The sequence below is a fragment of the Chlorocebus sabaeus genome, chromosome 20 (genome assembly GCF_047675955.1).
Source record: "Chlorocebus sabaeus isolate Y175 chromosome 20, mChlSab1.0.hap1, whole genome shotgun sequence".
NCBI classification, from domain to species: Eukaryota; Metazoa; Chordata; class Mammalia; order Primates; family Cercopithecidae; genus Chlorocebus; species Chlorocebus sabaeus.
In genome coordinates this window covers 88424046-88439420 of record NC_132923.1, presented here as the reverse complement: position 1 = coordinate 88439420, position 15375 = coordinate 88424046, and the positions used below count along the sequence as shown (strand labels likewise).

General features: G+C 36.7%; 1 protein-coding gene across 7 annotated transcripts in view; it reads right to left on the bottom strand.

The window, feature by feature from the left end:
- SPATA6 (spermatogenesis associated 6) overlaps positions 1-15375 on the bottom strand; it is a 215564-nt gene that overhangs the window by 107066 nt on the left and 93123 nt on the right. For 6 of the 7 annotated variants that reach the window (XR_005242091.2, XR_005242090.2, XM_007978825.3 and 3 more), the window contains one exon: positions 392-576. The exons of the other annotated variant lie outside the window; for it this stretch is intronic. Coding sequence is in view for 4 of the 6 variants with exons in the window: in XM_007978825.3 (XP_007977016.1) it covers positions 392-576 (185 nt within the window). In the remaining 2 variants the exon portion in view is untranslated. The remainder of the gene's footprint in view (positions 1-391; positions 577-15375) is intronic. 7 annotated transcript variants of the gene reach the window in all.

The window sequence follows — 15375 nt, the reverse complement described above, 5'->3', positions numbered from 1 at the left end:
ATCTACCAACAATATATAGATAGCCATTATGACTAAATAAAAAATATAATCTGTGTTGTGTTTACACTTAAGGCAAGCCTGTAATAATTAAATTCCTCTGAATCTACTAAAAACAATCATATATATTACTTTTCACTTTTAAGAACTATAATCTGTAATTGGGGTTAATGTGACCCATATCTGGTGAATAAACCCACATCTAGAGAACTGTGCTAGGAAGAAATATCTAACATTATCTAATATGTAATATATTTTAAACAAAAACAATTTAAGCCTCTTAAAATCAAATTACACTTTTATAGATATTCATTTCACATGCATAATTGCTGCTTTCCCTTCTAATACTTATTATTCAAAGATGAGTACAGAAATGAAGACCGCACATAATTACCTTTCCCTGAGAGAAGCTCTATTTAACACAGGGCTTGGAGAATGCTTTGGCATTGTTGAGGGTGCTGAATGGACTAGTAAGGTCCTCGCTGAATGCTGGGGCTTACTACACGACCTTGGGCTCAAATACTCTTCACACTTTTCTAAAGAGTCATCGAAGTCTCTCCCATGGGGTGTCCTGATAACCTGTTTTAAAAATTATATATATAGATCTACACATACAGATATACATGTATATAACAAAATATAGTAATACAGTATGCACAGTAGTAATATGTGTGTGCACACACACTAATTTTATAAAAGTAATAAAACAAATGCATGCCACAGCTATATTTAAAGATAAAATTTGGAATATAGTAATTAGTCAGTGTAAGATTAAATATTAAATATATCAAGATAGTTCATTATATATAAAATTTATAAGACATTACTTCAAAAGGCTTTTGAGTAGTGGTGGGGTTTGCATAGGGGTGTGTGTATCTAAAACAAAGAATATATACACATAAACCAAATGGTAGCCTAGTTTAGCTATCAGGTCAAACAGAACTAGATTCAAATTCAGGTCTAATACTCATTCACTACTTCATTTGTTCTGGGAATGGACACATGAACAAATAAGGAAAGACAAATGAATATATTCCTGCTCCTATGGAACTTACATTCTGGTAAAATATATATTCTAATAAGAAGAGATAAATGTAAAACACAAAAACACACCATGATAAAGAAGTAGAATAGAGTGTGTTAAAGGATACTAAGTAACATGAGAAGAAGGGGGGTTAAGTGCTGCTGGGTGGGATGGAAAAGGGTATACAGGAAAGGAACTGTAATTTTAAATGGGATAGTCAGCAGGAACCTCACGCAGACCTGAAGACCTCAGTAAAGACCATAAGACCTGTCACGAAGATTATCTGTGGAAAGACTATGCCAGAAGAGAGAAAAATAAATGCAGAGATCTTGGGAGTAGTAGGAGGACATGCTTGATATTAGCGAGGGAGCCAGTGGAGCTGGACTGACTAGTAAGAAATGAGGTCAAAAAGGTAGGTTTTAAGAATTTAGTCTTTTATTCTGAGAGAAAAACATGTCCTGACTTTTTCCTTCTATAAATAGGACACCCCAGGCTATTATATTGAGAATAGTCTGCAGAGGGGCCAAGGGTCCCGGCAGGAAATCAGCTAGGAACCTATTACAATAAAATCTGGAAAAGGATGCTGGCTTGGGCCAGAAAGATTGCAATGGAGGTGAGAAGTAATCAGATTCAGAATATATTTAGAAGACACAGCCAACAGGTCGAAACTGGTCTCGATGTCAAAGATGACACGAAGGTTTTCTGTCCTAATCAACTAGAAGGGTTGGGTTTGTATGAATTAGATATGCTCTTCTAACTGTAAGCATAGAAAATTAAGATATTAGGAGTCTAGTTTTGGACATATTAAGTTTCACATCTATTAATCTATTAATAATTCAATGTATTAGAGCAGAGTTTGGGGAAAAGTCCAGGACAAAAATATAAATTGGTAATTACTAGCATCTAAGTGGTATTTAAAGGTATTGCACTGGGTGATATTGCCAAGGAAGTAAAAGTAAATCAAAAGTAGAAAACATCTGAAGAATTAGCCCTGAGAATACTCCAATATTTAGAGGCATGAAAGATGAAAAGAAAACATTACTGAAGAGTAGCCAGGGAAGAAAGGAAAGAAACAAGAGAATGTGTTGTTTTGGAAGTCAGTAAACAATGAATTTCAAGGGAAGGGGAGTAACTAATGGGTAAATATAACTTGAGAGGTCAAGTTAGAAAAGACAAGATATTTGGATGTTAGTAACAGTGAGGTCATCGATAACATCAACAAAAATAGCTTTAATGGAGTGACAGGAGTGAAAATCTGAAGTTGAGTTCAAGAGAGAATAAGAGGAGAGGAACTGGATTCATTTAACAAATATCTGAGTCCCAGTCATGTCTTAAGTTTTGAGACTGCAATAGTGAACAAAACAAAGTCCCTGCTTTTAAGAGTTTATGTTACAGCAGTGCTAGTTGTTAAATATTTGACCTTTTAGACAGCTATCTAATTCTTCTCAGACTCATTTCTTCACATGAAAAATAAAGTTAATAACAGCTAGCTTACAGATCTTCCATTATTTACTTAAACTATATTGCAGAATGTCTAGATGTATAAATTAGTTGCCCAATAAATGTATGTCATTTGTTATTAAAAGCTAAGTCCAGCATAGGTTTTGCTTCAACACTACCATACTTTTCACTATTTTCCAAAATTACAACAAATAATAAGTCAGTGGTCAGCTGAGAGAATCATGCTTTCATTCTAATGAAAATTAGAATGAGAATCATGCTTTCATTCTAATGAAAATTTCACCTAATAGAACATAGTGCAAATGAGTCAGTTACAGTCCCCAATAACTGACCAACAAGAAATATGTGATCGAGATTGAAGAAGAAAATAAAATTGCTCCATTTTTAGCTATTCAGAGACAAAACAAAAACACAGTAAATGTTAAAAACAAGATCAAGGAGGTTCATGGTCAACAATGTAAGTGCATATGTTAAGAGACACAGAATAGGTAGCTCACACCTGTAGTCTCAACTATTCAGGAGGCGGAGGCAGGAGGAACACTTGAGCTCGGGAGTTCTACGTTGCAGTGAGCTATGATTGCACCACTGCACTCCAGCCTGGGTGACATAGCAAGACTCTGTCTCAAAGAAAAAGGAAAAAAAAAAAAAAGACATGACAAGAAAGAAAAAGAAAGTGGGAGAAGGTATCACACTGTTGTTTCTAGAATATATCCAAATATGAGCCACTTGGCCTGGATTATTTTCTTTTTATCAATTTCAATGTCAATTGAGACATGTTAGATGGCAGACCACTTCATTTTTATCTGCTAAATTTTCTCCCCAAACCAGTCAGCAATGCTTTATATAAAGCCTTTTATAGGTAACTACCACTGAATTTCTATCAGAATATTCACTGAGAATCTCTTGAACATGTTAGCTAATACTCAAACCTAAAGAAATACAAAAATTTAAACTCACAATCCAGATAAGACGTTGCATATACAGAAGGATAAATGACAATAAGATATGCTGAAGTGTCAAACACATTCCAATGACAATAACTGCAAAAAGATATTCAAAGGAATGAAAGACTTCTAATGGTCTTAATGGTGGAGGTCTCACTGAGGAGGCAGAATTGAAATCAAAGCCATAAGTAAAGGAAAGGAGGAGAAAAGCCATTCAGAAAAAGAAAAAGGCACAAGAAAAGATAAGCAAAGGTGAAAAATGAACAACAGTTTGGCTATTTCTATATGAATGTAATAAAGAATATTATAGAGGTGGGAGGGGCACATTGTACAAGAATCTTAAATGCTGTAACTCAATAGTGTTCAATACTTATTAAGCATCTTCTGCATGTAAAGTACCAAACAAAGCAGGGAACAACAATCACGGGTATTAAATAAATATAACAGAACTCAAAAAAAGTTACAATACAGAATATAAGACATCAAGGACAAGTAATGAGAAAGGAAATTACAGCTAAATAGACATGAAGTAATTGTGCAATGTGAACACAGCTAGAATGTATTCCTTCCATGGAATTAGAGTGTATGTTTTGGAAAGTCTTATATCTAAACAAGGGGTTAGGAGGTATAACGAAAGGGCAGGTCTCTTTAATAAGAATCCACTTCAAACTTAAAGCCTTCAGCCTTAGCTTAAAAAATGTTTCTATAGCTCTTGTGAGTTTCCCTTAAATTATTTCCTTTCAAAAGTTAAATGGAATATTATCTCTTTAGTTCATCACAGAAGGGTTATATTTCTTGAGTGTATCTTCAATAATACTGGCTTAGAATCCAAAAACTTGAGTTCAAATCCCTGCTGTTTATGAGACCCTGAGCAAGTCATTTACCCTATTGAGGGTTTAGTTTCGTTACCTATAAACTGAAGACATAATCTTACAGATTTGACACAAAAATTAAATGAAAGAAAAGTGAAAACACTAGTGGAGAGCTTGGCTCATGAAAGATAATTTTCTTCTGTGTATGGCATTTACACTTCAGCATAAAAAAGGCCTTTTTCTAACATTTATGAAAAGAGTTTTTTAAATGACTTTCTATGAACCCACAAATGCAACAGTTTCAATATGGCAAATGCTAAAATGTATCAAGATGGAAAAATAACTAATATTTTTAAACTAATCTGAAACTGGTACAGGTAAAAAAGGAAATTTCATACACTAAATCCATTGTGATTAATGACATGCTCTTCAAATCTATGATATGTAGTGTTTTTATACCACACTTACGTAATAAGATTCCTGAAAAGTTGCTTACACAGTAAGTTGACAAATCATATTAATGGCCATAAAAATGTTATATTTACAAAAACCTCAAGGTCAAATGAGTGTGGGTGAGAATTTACTACTACAAATAATGGGAACTAGAAAATTCAGTTACTCAACAAATACTTGTTGTAAGCCTACATAGTGCCTATATCACACACTATTCTCTAAAGTTTCTCTTCTGTCATAGGGCAGAAGAGTTCAGAAATAAATACAAACAATTCAAATGGAATTAGCTGAGAAGCAGTTGAGAATAAGGACCATAGGACAGAAGTATAGTGCAGGAACAACTTGCAGGATGGCCAGAGGAAAGTATGGTTTTGAAAGGGGAAAAGTAGATATGGGTAACTGAAATCAGTTTCTCAATCTTGCCAAGAACATTCCTTAGTGAATCTTACGTCAAGTAAATGATCAATTCCTATCTTATCTGATTTAAACATTTGTATGTGCACTATCTGATTTGGTTTAAGTAGGATGTACTTTTTTTCACTGAAGCTGAATTTAAAAGCTATTCTAAAATAATACAATAAGAAAATAATTCCCAAATATATCAGTTCTTGAGGGGAACTCCTCCCCTTTTAGACCACTGTTCTATTCACTTACATAGAAATAACTTTTTAAATCCTCACAACAACCTAATGAGGTAGACATTTTTATTACCTGTACTTTATTGGTAAGAAAATAAAAGCAAAATCAAACAGCTGTTAAGCAGTAGGGGTTCCGGACCAATTATATATGAGGGATCTATGGCAGGAACAAGTTGCAAACTCTCATAGCCCAAGCCTAACAGGATTTCTACAAGGAAAGTCCCACAAAGGATGGGCTCACAATACAATTTACCAATAATCCAATATACACAGCTAAAGAGCAAACTGACAAACTTTCTGAGAAAGAAAGAAAACATTCCCAGCTAAAGTTACAATGTGATCACAACAATGCTACCAACCCATTCAAGGACAGTACAAGAAAGGATAATTATAGGCCACCCTCAGCTGTGGCCACATATGGAAAAATCACAACTAAATTATTTTAATTCAGGAATGCTAAATAATAAGCTAAAAGAACAAAACATGACAAGGCACTTTATTCAAATAATACAAGGATGGATTATCATTAGAACATTTATCAATTCACCATAAAAAAATTGTCATCTCAACAGGTGCTGGAAAAAGCATTTGATGATATTCAATATCCATTCATTATTAATATATATATTCTATTCACACAAGGCATTTCAAGGGAACTTCCTTAACTTGCTAAAGGATAGCTAACAAGACTTTACTGCAAATAATATTTATATGTGTGGAAATTTATAGATGATCCTATCAAAGACAATAATACACACTACATTAGTCTACACTATAGCATGTTAGGTAATACTGCAGTAGCAAATTAAGTTTGAAAATCAGTGGCTTGACATAATAAAGGTTCATTTTTCCTCCACTATATGGTAATACAGTTTAGCAAGAGAAATTATATAAAACTGCCCAAGGACTTATGCTGATAAAACATGCTAAGCAAATTATAACTGTACCATCTAGAACCTGAAGCTTCATTATCACTGTAATAATAAGAGTGTTCGCATTAGTCCATTTTCATGCTGCTGATAAAGACACACACGGGACTGGGAAGAAAAGGAGGTTTAATTAGACTTACAGTTCCACACAGCTGGGGAGGTTTTGCAATCATGGCTGAGGGTGAAAGGCACTTCTTACAGGGTGGTGGCAAGACAGAATGAGGAAAAAGCAAAAGCAGAAACCCCTGATAAACCCATCAGATCTCATGACACTTATTTACTATCACGAGAATAGCATGAGAAAGACAGGCCCCTATGATTCAATTTCCTTCCCCTGGATCCCTCCTACAACACGTGGGAATTCTGGGAGATACAATTCAAGTTGAGATTTGGATGGGAACCCAGCCAAACCTTATCATTCCATCCCTGGCACCTCCAAATATCATGTTCTCACACTTCAAAACCAACCATGCCTTCCCAACAGTCCCCCAAAGTCTGAACTCATTTTAGCATTAACCCAAAAGTCCACAGCCCAAAGTCTCACCTGAGACAAGGCAAGTCCTTTCTGCCTATGAGCCTGTAAAACCAAGAACAAGCTAGTTACTTCCTAGACACAATGGGGGTACAGGTACTGGGAAAATACAGCTGTTTCAAATGAGAGAAACTGGCCAAAACAAAGGGGTTACAGGACCCATGCAAATCCAAAATCCACTGGGGTAGTCAAATCTTAAAGCTCCAAAATGATCTCCATATCTCATATCCAGCTCACACTGATGCAAGATGTGGGTTCCCACGGTCTTGGGCAGCTCCACCCCTGTGGTTTTGCAGGATACAGTCTCTCTCCTGCTGCTTTCAAAGGCTGGCATTGTGTCTGTGGCCCAGGCGCATGGTGCAAGCTGTCAGTAGATCTACCATTCTGCGGCCTGGAGGATGGTGGCCCTCTTTTCACGCTCCACTAGGCAATGCCCCAGTAGGGACTCTGTATGGGGGCTCCTCTGCACTGCCTGAGCACAGGTTCTCCATGAGGGCTCTGCCCCTGCAGCAAATTTCTGCCTGGGCATCCAGGAGTTTCCATACATCTTCTGAAAACTAGGCAGAGGTTCCCAAACCTCAATTCTTTACTTCTGTGCACTCACAGGCTCAACACCACATGGACGCTGCCAATGCTTGGGGCTTCCACACTCTGAAGCCACAGCCCAAGCTGTACATTGGCCCCTTTAGCCATGGCTTGAGTGGCTGAGACACAGGGCACCAAGTCCCTAGGCTGCACACAGCACAGGGACCCTGGGCCCAGTCCATGAAACCACTTTTTTCCTACTGGGCTCTGGGCCTGTGATTGGGAGGGGCTGCCGTGAAGGTCTCTGACATGACCTGGAGACATTTTCCCCATGGTCTTGGGGATTAACATTAGGCTCCTTGCTACTTATGCAAATTTCTGCAGCTGGCTTGAATTTCTCCCCAGAAAACAGGTTTCTCTTTTCTATCGCATAGTCAACCTGCAAATTTTGCAAACTTTTATGCTCTGCTTCCCTTATAAAACAGAATGCCTTTAATAGCACCCAAGTCACCTCTTGAATGCTTTGCTGCTTAGAAATTTATTCTGCCAGATACCCTAAATCATCTTTCTCAAGTTCAAAGTTCCACAAATCTCTAGGGCAGGGGCAAAATGCTGCCAGTGTCTTTACAAGAGTCACCTTTACTCCAGTTCCCAAAAAGCTTCTCATCTCCATCTGAGACCACCTCAGCCTGGATTTTATTGACCATATCGCTATCAGAATTTTTGCCAAAGCCATTCAACAAGTCACTAGGAAGTTCCAAACTTTCCCACACTTTCCTGTCTTCTTCTGAGCCTTCCAAGCTGTTCCAACCTCTGCCTGTTACCCAGTTCCAAGTCGCTTCCACATTTCCTGGTATCTTTTCAGCAACGCCCCACTGTACTGGTACCAATTTATTGTATCAGTCTGTTTTCACAATGCTGATAAAGACATACACAAGACTGGGAAGAAAAGGAAGTTTGACTTACAGTTCCACAAGGCTGGGGAGGTTTCACATTCACGGCTGAGGGCAAAAGGCACTTCTTACATGGCGGCAGCAAGAGAGAATGAGGAAGAAGCAAAAGCAGAAACCCCTGATAAAGCCCTCAGATCTCCTGACACTTACTTACTATTAGGAGAACAGCACCGGAAAGACCAGTCCCCATGATTTAATTACTTCCCCCTGGGTCCTTCCCACAACACAGGGGAATTCTGGGAGATACAATTCAAGTAGAAATTTGGGTGGGGACACAGCCAAACATATCAATGTTAATATTAATTCTTCTGTGCTTTGCCCTGGAACCGACCCACATAATTTCCATGCACAGTCTATTGGCTAGAACTAGGCCCCATCTACCGGCAATTGGGCTTAGAAGTATGGGAAAGTGTGTGTATGGCCAATAAGTAAGAAATGTCTCTGCCACATTCACTATTGCCACTTTTATTTGTGGTATTGAAGATCCTGGTAAGCTGAGACAAATATTATGAAAGGCAAAAATAAAATTCTTTATATGTAGAAGTTTACCTCTATAAAAAAATCGAAGAATATCTATTACAAGATTGTCATACAAAAATCAATTCTAAACCTATACATCAGTAAAACAACAAAAATGTAATTTTACCAAAAAAAAAAAAAAAAAGGCCATTCACAATAGGAACAAGCCATAAGGTTTCTAGGAATATGTCTAATAAACAATGTACAACACACTAATGGGAAAACATGTAACTTTAGTGAAGACATGAGAACTGAGACCATATGCATTCATATGGCTTAACTATCATAACAAAGAACTAAGACCTACCTACTAAAACACGACATTCTCATGAGTTCCTCAATTCTTACCCAGGAAAATAAAGCTATAAACCTTCGTTATTTTCTTCAAGACCTTCCCATAAATCATTTACCTGAGCAACAGACTGCTCAATCATCAATCAGCTACCTTCTCGAAACAACAGATTCTGAATCCTGGCAAACAGTTCTCTTCTCAGGACAACAGATCACTCAACTGAACAAATCCCTTCCTTATCAAAATAGTGTTTACTTATCAAGACTTTCTTTAAGACCCAGGCCTTTATTCCATTAATCCTAAACTTTTATATCACAAACTTTGCCTACTAGATTCTCACATTGAAAGCTCTCTTAAAACACTCAAGCCCAGTTCCCAAAATCATATAAATATCAGCCATTAACCTTCGTCTTTTAGAGACAACACTAAGACTGTCAAGGTGGTGCTCTCCCATACTGTATTATGTCATAAACTCAGCTTCGCAAGGTATCAACAGATTATTCAGTTACTGCGATAGACTTCTTACCAGATGGCAGCTGACAATCCTAGAAGTCCAGTAAGATCCAATAGGCCCTTTTGCTGCCACAGCTAAGATCTTCAACTTAGAAATACCAAATTCCTCTGTGACTTCTTTTAGCCTCTCTCTTCAGGTGTCTCTCTGGCTATAATGGTGAAGTGGGTCTTGGTACTGAGTCTCAGTTCCGATTTCCTTTGGTTAAGCTCTCAATCACTGAGTTACCCTGTCTTTCAGAAATGCAGAACACTTTCAGTAACCTATTAATTATCTGATTATATTTGAAAATTCGTATGCCAGGGAGAAATCTGTCTCATTACTAAAAATACTAATATGTATCTCTCTGTCTCTGTCGCCTTTTGAGAGGAGTCTCTAAAAGAAAGTTCCTAGAGAAGTGAACAGACAAAAGCCACTAAATCCATTTTTGAGCCAGGACCAAAGACTCACAGGTTCAGCTGTTCTCATTGTACCAACATCCTTATAGTAAAAACTTTGCCCTGGGTCACTTGTCAAAATACCATGAAAACGTTCCTCTGTTTTTTTGTTTTTTTAAAATTGTTTTCTTCATGAGAGAAATCCTCTGGGAGAGACTGCCTCCAAATCTTCCATGTTTCTAGAATTGCAAATGTGTCCAGTCTTCAATTTGAAATAAGCAACTATTAAAATGAGGCACAAAGACAAAATGTGCACAAGTAATAGATTTGACCAATACTGCCAGACTCATGGATTTATTTCAGTCTAGGTCTACACCCCTTCCAAGTTACATTCAAGCTTCCTACATGTATTCATACTAGAACTTCATACACTTATTTTTCTAAACAGCATGATTTCACCAAGGATGTTTTAGACTTACAATGGCAACTTTGGAGAATTTTTTATATAAATAAAACTGAAAGGTACCTTAGAATGGCAAGAAGCAAAATCTCACACATCCTGTGGTCTATATTTCCTAATTGCTATGATAAAATTTATTTTTTAATTTGGATTCTAAAAATTCCTTCCTTAAAAGATTTGTCAGTGAAGGCAAATTAAAAATATAAAAAGTTAAAACCATTTGCCTTTGAGATGCCTTCACATTCTAATTTGAAGGAAACAGCATTTATCCCACTATTCCTTATCTCCTGTGCTATGTTCCTCCATCACCCTCAGGCCTCTATCCTTCCTTTTGCCTGCTTTCCTTCCCATCTAACCTGCTAGAAACAAAAGTTCAGTAACTTCTTAAAGGTAAATCCCCTTCAGGATGGGACAAGTGTCATGTGGTTGATTTTTAAGCCTTGGTCTATGATTTTTAAGCTTCTGGGCTAAAAAGCACTGACAGAGACTCTCCAAAGACTAAACAAGATAGACAGAAATTTGCAGAAAAATTTAGAATTCTGTGAACTCCAGCCTAGTCCTTGTACATTTTCCTGTATCAACAAATGGTATCATCAAATGTTCAGTTGGGAAAATCAGAAATCTAATAATTTTTCTTAACATTGCAGAGCTAAGTTCCTTTTAATGCTCTCTGATTTCAAAGCCTTCCTGGCTATTTTTGCCTAGCTCCTGGAATTAAAAAAAAAAAAGAAAGAAAGAAAAAAAAGCCTAGAAGTGTTTTTACTGGGATCTACCTAATTTTTAAATTACTCTAGGTAGAGAACATTTTCAAAACATCAAATTTTTCTCTATGAGAACACATTCAGTCATGTGTTCTCATTGATAAGTATGCATTGCTTAACAATAGGGATACCTTCTGAGAAATGCATCATTGGGCGATTTTGTCACCATGCAAACATCATAGAGTGTACTTACATAAATCTAGACTGTATAGTCTACAACACACCTAGGCTATAATGGTATAGCCTATTGTATCTAGGCTACAAACCTGTACAACTTGTTACTGTACCGAATGCTGTAAGCAATTGCAACAGAGTGATAAGGATTTGTGTATCAGACCTAAACACAGAAAAAGTACATTAAAAATAGACATTATAATCTATAACTACTGTATATAGACAGTATAATCAAAACTACTGTCATATTTGTGGTCCATCGCTGACCAAAACATCGTCACACAGCACATCGTTTCCATTTTTCAGGTCTACTTTTCCAACATTAATTCTAAATATCTGTCTAATATCTCTACTGCTATCACCCTCCATTACTACTACCCCAATCGAATCTATCACTTCTCACCTTGACTATTCAATAGCCTACTAACTTGTCTACTAGCATCCACTCTTTTCCCAGTGCAATTCATTTTCCATACTGCAGTTCACAGTGATATTTTCAAAGTATAAATCTAGCCATGTCACTTTGCTGTTTAAAATAATTTCACTTGCTCCCATTGTACTTAGTATAATTACTAAAATCTCCAATATGGCCTAAAAGATTTAATCCCTACTTGCTTCTACAGGCTCAATTTACACCACGTACCTATTCATGTCTTTACTTCCAGCAACACCAATCTTTTAGTTGCTTAGACACTGAACCTTACAAATGCTATTTTACCTTTTCTATTGCACATGCTCTTCCCTCCCCTATTCATCTTCAAAGCTCAACATCCTCAAAATACCTTTTCCATTCTCCTCAACCAGGTCACACCATCTCAGTATATAATATCAAAGCAATATGTATATCCTCCATAATATGTATCACAGTTCCAAGTACATATGAATGTTTGTGATTTTGTTAGTATGTCTCCTTCCTTCACTACCATGAAATATCCATGAGGGCAGAGACAATTTCTAGTTTTGCTAATTTTATATTTCTAGCATAATAGTGTCAGTCACATCATCTTTTTTAAAGAGATAAAGAGATATTAGGAGCGGGAAGGAACAGAATATTATAGATGTGATAGAAATGGCTGGCTGTCCACCACAATTCAGCTTTCCCTCCTCCAGAGTAAAATTGTTGCTAAGAAGTAATCTTTGCATCTAGGTGACAGAATGTGATTAGTTATTGGCAATAGAATGTAGGTGAGAATGGTGTGTCAATCCCAGGCCCAGGCTTTTAAGAAACAGATAAGGCTTCTCCATATTTTCCATCATTTTCTACCGTGTGAAGAAGACAGCAAGGCCTCAGGGTAAGCCAAAGCCATAAGATGGGTCACAACATGGAGAAAATAGCACACAGATCAAAAGTATCCACAATTTAACTGTTGTGTAATTAAAAACCAAATTTCTATTATATTAAGCTTCCAACAGTTGGAGGCTTACTGGTATATCAAATAGCATTACCTCAATGAGTTTACAAATTGTTATCTTAATGTACCAGCCTTAACAGAAATCGATATACGCATTGGCTTACCAGCTGGGGGCAGGCAGCATGGGGAACAGCTATTTTCGAATAGAAAATTTAAGATGCCTGTAATACAGTGGCAAAATATTTAATAAAACTATAGCTTACAATAACTTGAAAGGCAGATCACATGGTTTTCCAGCTTATATCTCTAGGGAAATAAATTGGAAGAACAGTACTTTGTGCTGGTTTTTATTTGTATTTAGCAAGGTGTATTAGTCTGTTTTCACACTTCTGATAAAGACATACACGAGACTGGGAAGAAAAAGGGGTTTAATTGGACTTACAGTTCCACATGGCTAGGGAGGCCTCAGAATCATGGTGGGAGGTGAAAGGCATTTCTTACACGGTGGCAGAAAGAGAAAAATGAGGAAAAAGCAAAAGCGGAAAGCCCTGATAAACCCATCAGATCTCATGAGACTTATTCACTGTCACAAGAATAACATGGGAAAGATCGACCCCCATGATTCAATTATCTCCCCCCGGGTATCTTCTACAACACGTGGGAATTCTGGGAGATGAAATTCAAGTTGAGATTTGGGTGGGGACAGAGCCAAACCAAATCACAAGGGATTTCAAGAAAGTGGTAAGCTCATATAGAATCAACCTAATTGCCTATCAACTGATAAATGGATAAAGAAAATGTAGTATACACATACACATACACATACAATGGTATACTATTCAGCTTTTAAAAGAAGAAAGTCTTGTCATTCATTATACAACAACATGAACCTGGAAGACATAATGTTAAGTTAAATAAGATAGGCACAGAAAGACAAATGTCACATAATCATGCTTACATGTTATATTAGTCTGTTTTCACACTGCTATAAAGACATACCCAAGACTGGTAATTTTTAAAGAAAAGAGGTTTAATTGACTCACAGTTCTGCATTATTAGGGAGGTCTCAGGAAACTTACAATCATGGCAGAAGGAGAAACAGACGTATCTTACATGGTGGCAGGCAAGAGAGCAAGCAACAGTGGGGAAAACTGCTTATAAAACCATCAGAACTCATGAGAACTCACTATCACGAGAACAAGGGGGAAACTGCCTTCATGATCCAATCACCTCTCTCTCTCTCTACAGGTGGGAATTGTCCATCTCTTGACATGTGGGAATTACAATTCGAGATGAGATTTGGGTGGGGACACAGAGCCAAACAATATCACACGGGGAATCTAAAAAAGTCAAACTCATAGAAGCAGAAAGCAGAATGGTGGTTGCCAGGGGGTATGGTGGGCAGAATGCAGAGATGTTGGTCAAAGGGTACAAAGTTCCAGATAGACAGGATGAAAAAATTCTGGAGCTCTATTTTACAGCATGATGACTATAACTAACAGTATATCACATACTTGAAAACTGCTAAGACAGATTTGTCTTAGCAGAGAAAATCAGTTGTTACATTCAGTAACACCTTACATGGTAGTATTTCCAAACTTCAGTCATTCACAGAGCACCCTCATAATCTTTGCAGTATTTGCATATATCTTATGCCCTTTTCCTTAAAGTCACTTTCTCTTCTTTATTTATTTATCATGGTGACATGATAAATGAAAATCCAGTATCATATGCTTCACATGCATGATAGCTTTAAAAAATACAATGAAAATAAAACTCACCATGATAAATGAAAATTCAGTATCATATGCTTTACGTGTATGATAGCCTTAAAAAACTGTGAAAATAAAACTCACCACAACAAATAAGTATGTGAAGTAATAGATACGTTAAGTAGCTTAATTTAATCATTCCACAATGTATACATATATTGTCTTAGGGACAGAAAACATCATGTTGTACCATAAGTATATAAAATTTTTGTCAATTATACCTTAATAAAGCTGGAGAAAAAAGAAAAGGTAAGAAGCTCAGGAAAGAACTCTCTTGCCTATGCAAAGTACATTCATTCAAAGAACTCATGCAAGGTCCCACTTTTCTAGAACATGTTCTGCAAGCACTCCCAGCTTCATGGCTCTTTTCCGTATAGAAGTCCTATAGTGTTCTATTACCTGAATATTTATTAACTAACTACTATGTACCTGTATGAAAATAATCCTTTTTATTTTGCTGCAGATATATTTATATGAAAATATGCCTCTTGAATACAAGAATAATTCTGTCAACTTACTATCTACTGCCCCCCAAGGGAAGCCCTGATATTAAGGAATCCAGAGATGGGAGTGGGAAGGAATTAAAGGTGTTGAAATGCAGTTTTTGGTGGAATTCATTTGGAAAAGAGGGCTCTTAACACCTGTCTTTAAATGGACCAGCCAATTTACAGCACAATTATAGCTGCCTTAGGATAAAGATTAGTACTTGCTCTTCATTCTATATAGATTTGGTTTACTTATTTTCTCTTAATAATCCACTTAGATAATATGCATATGTTAGGAATTCCTATTATATGTCAGACAATATGCTATGTACTACCAATTATTATCAATAAGCAAGATCAATAGGTCCTTGCCATACTATGTTCATGTGTATAACAAATACCAA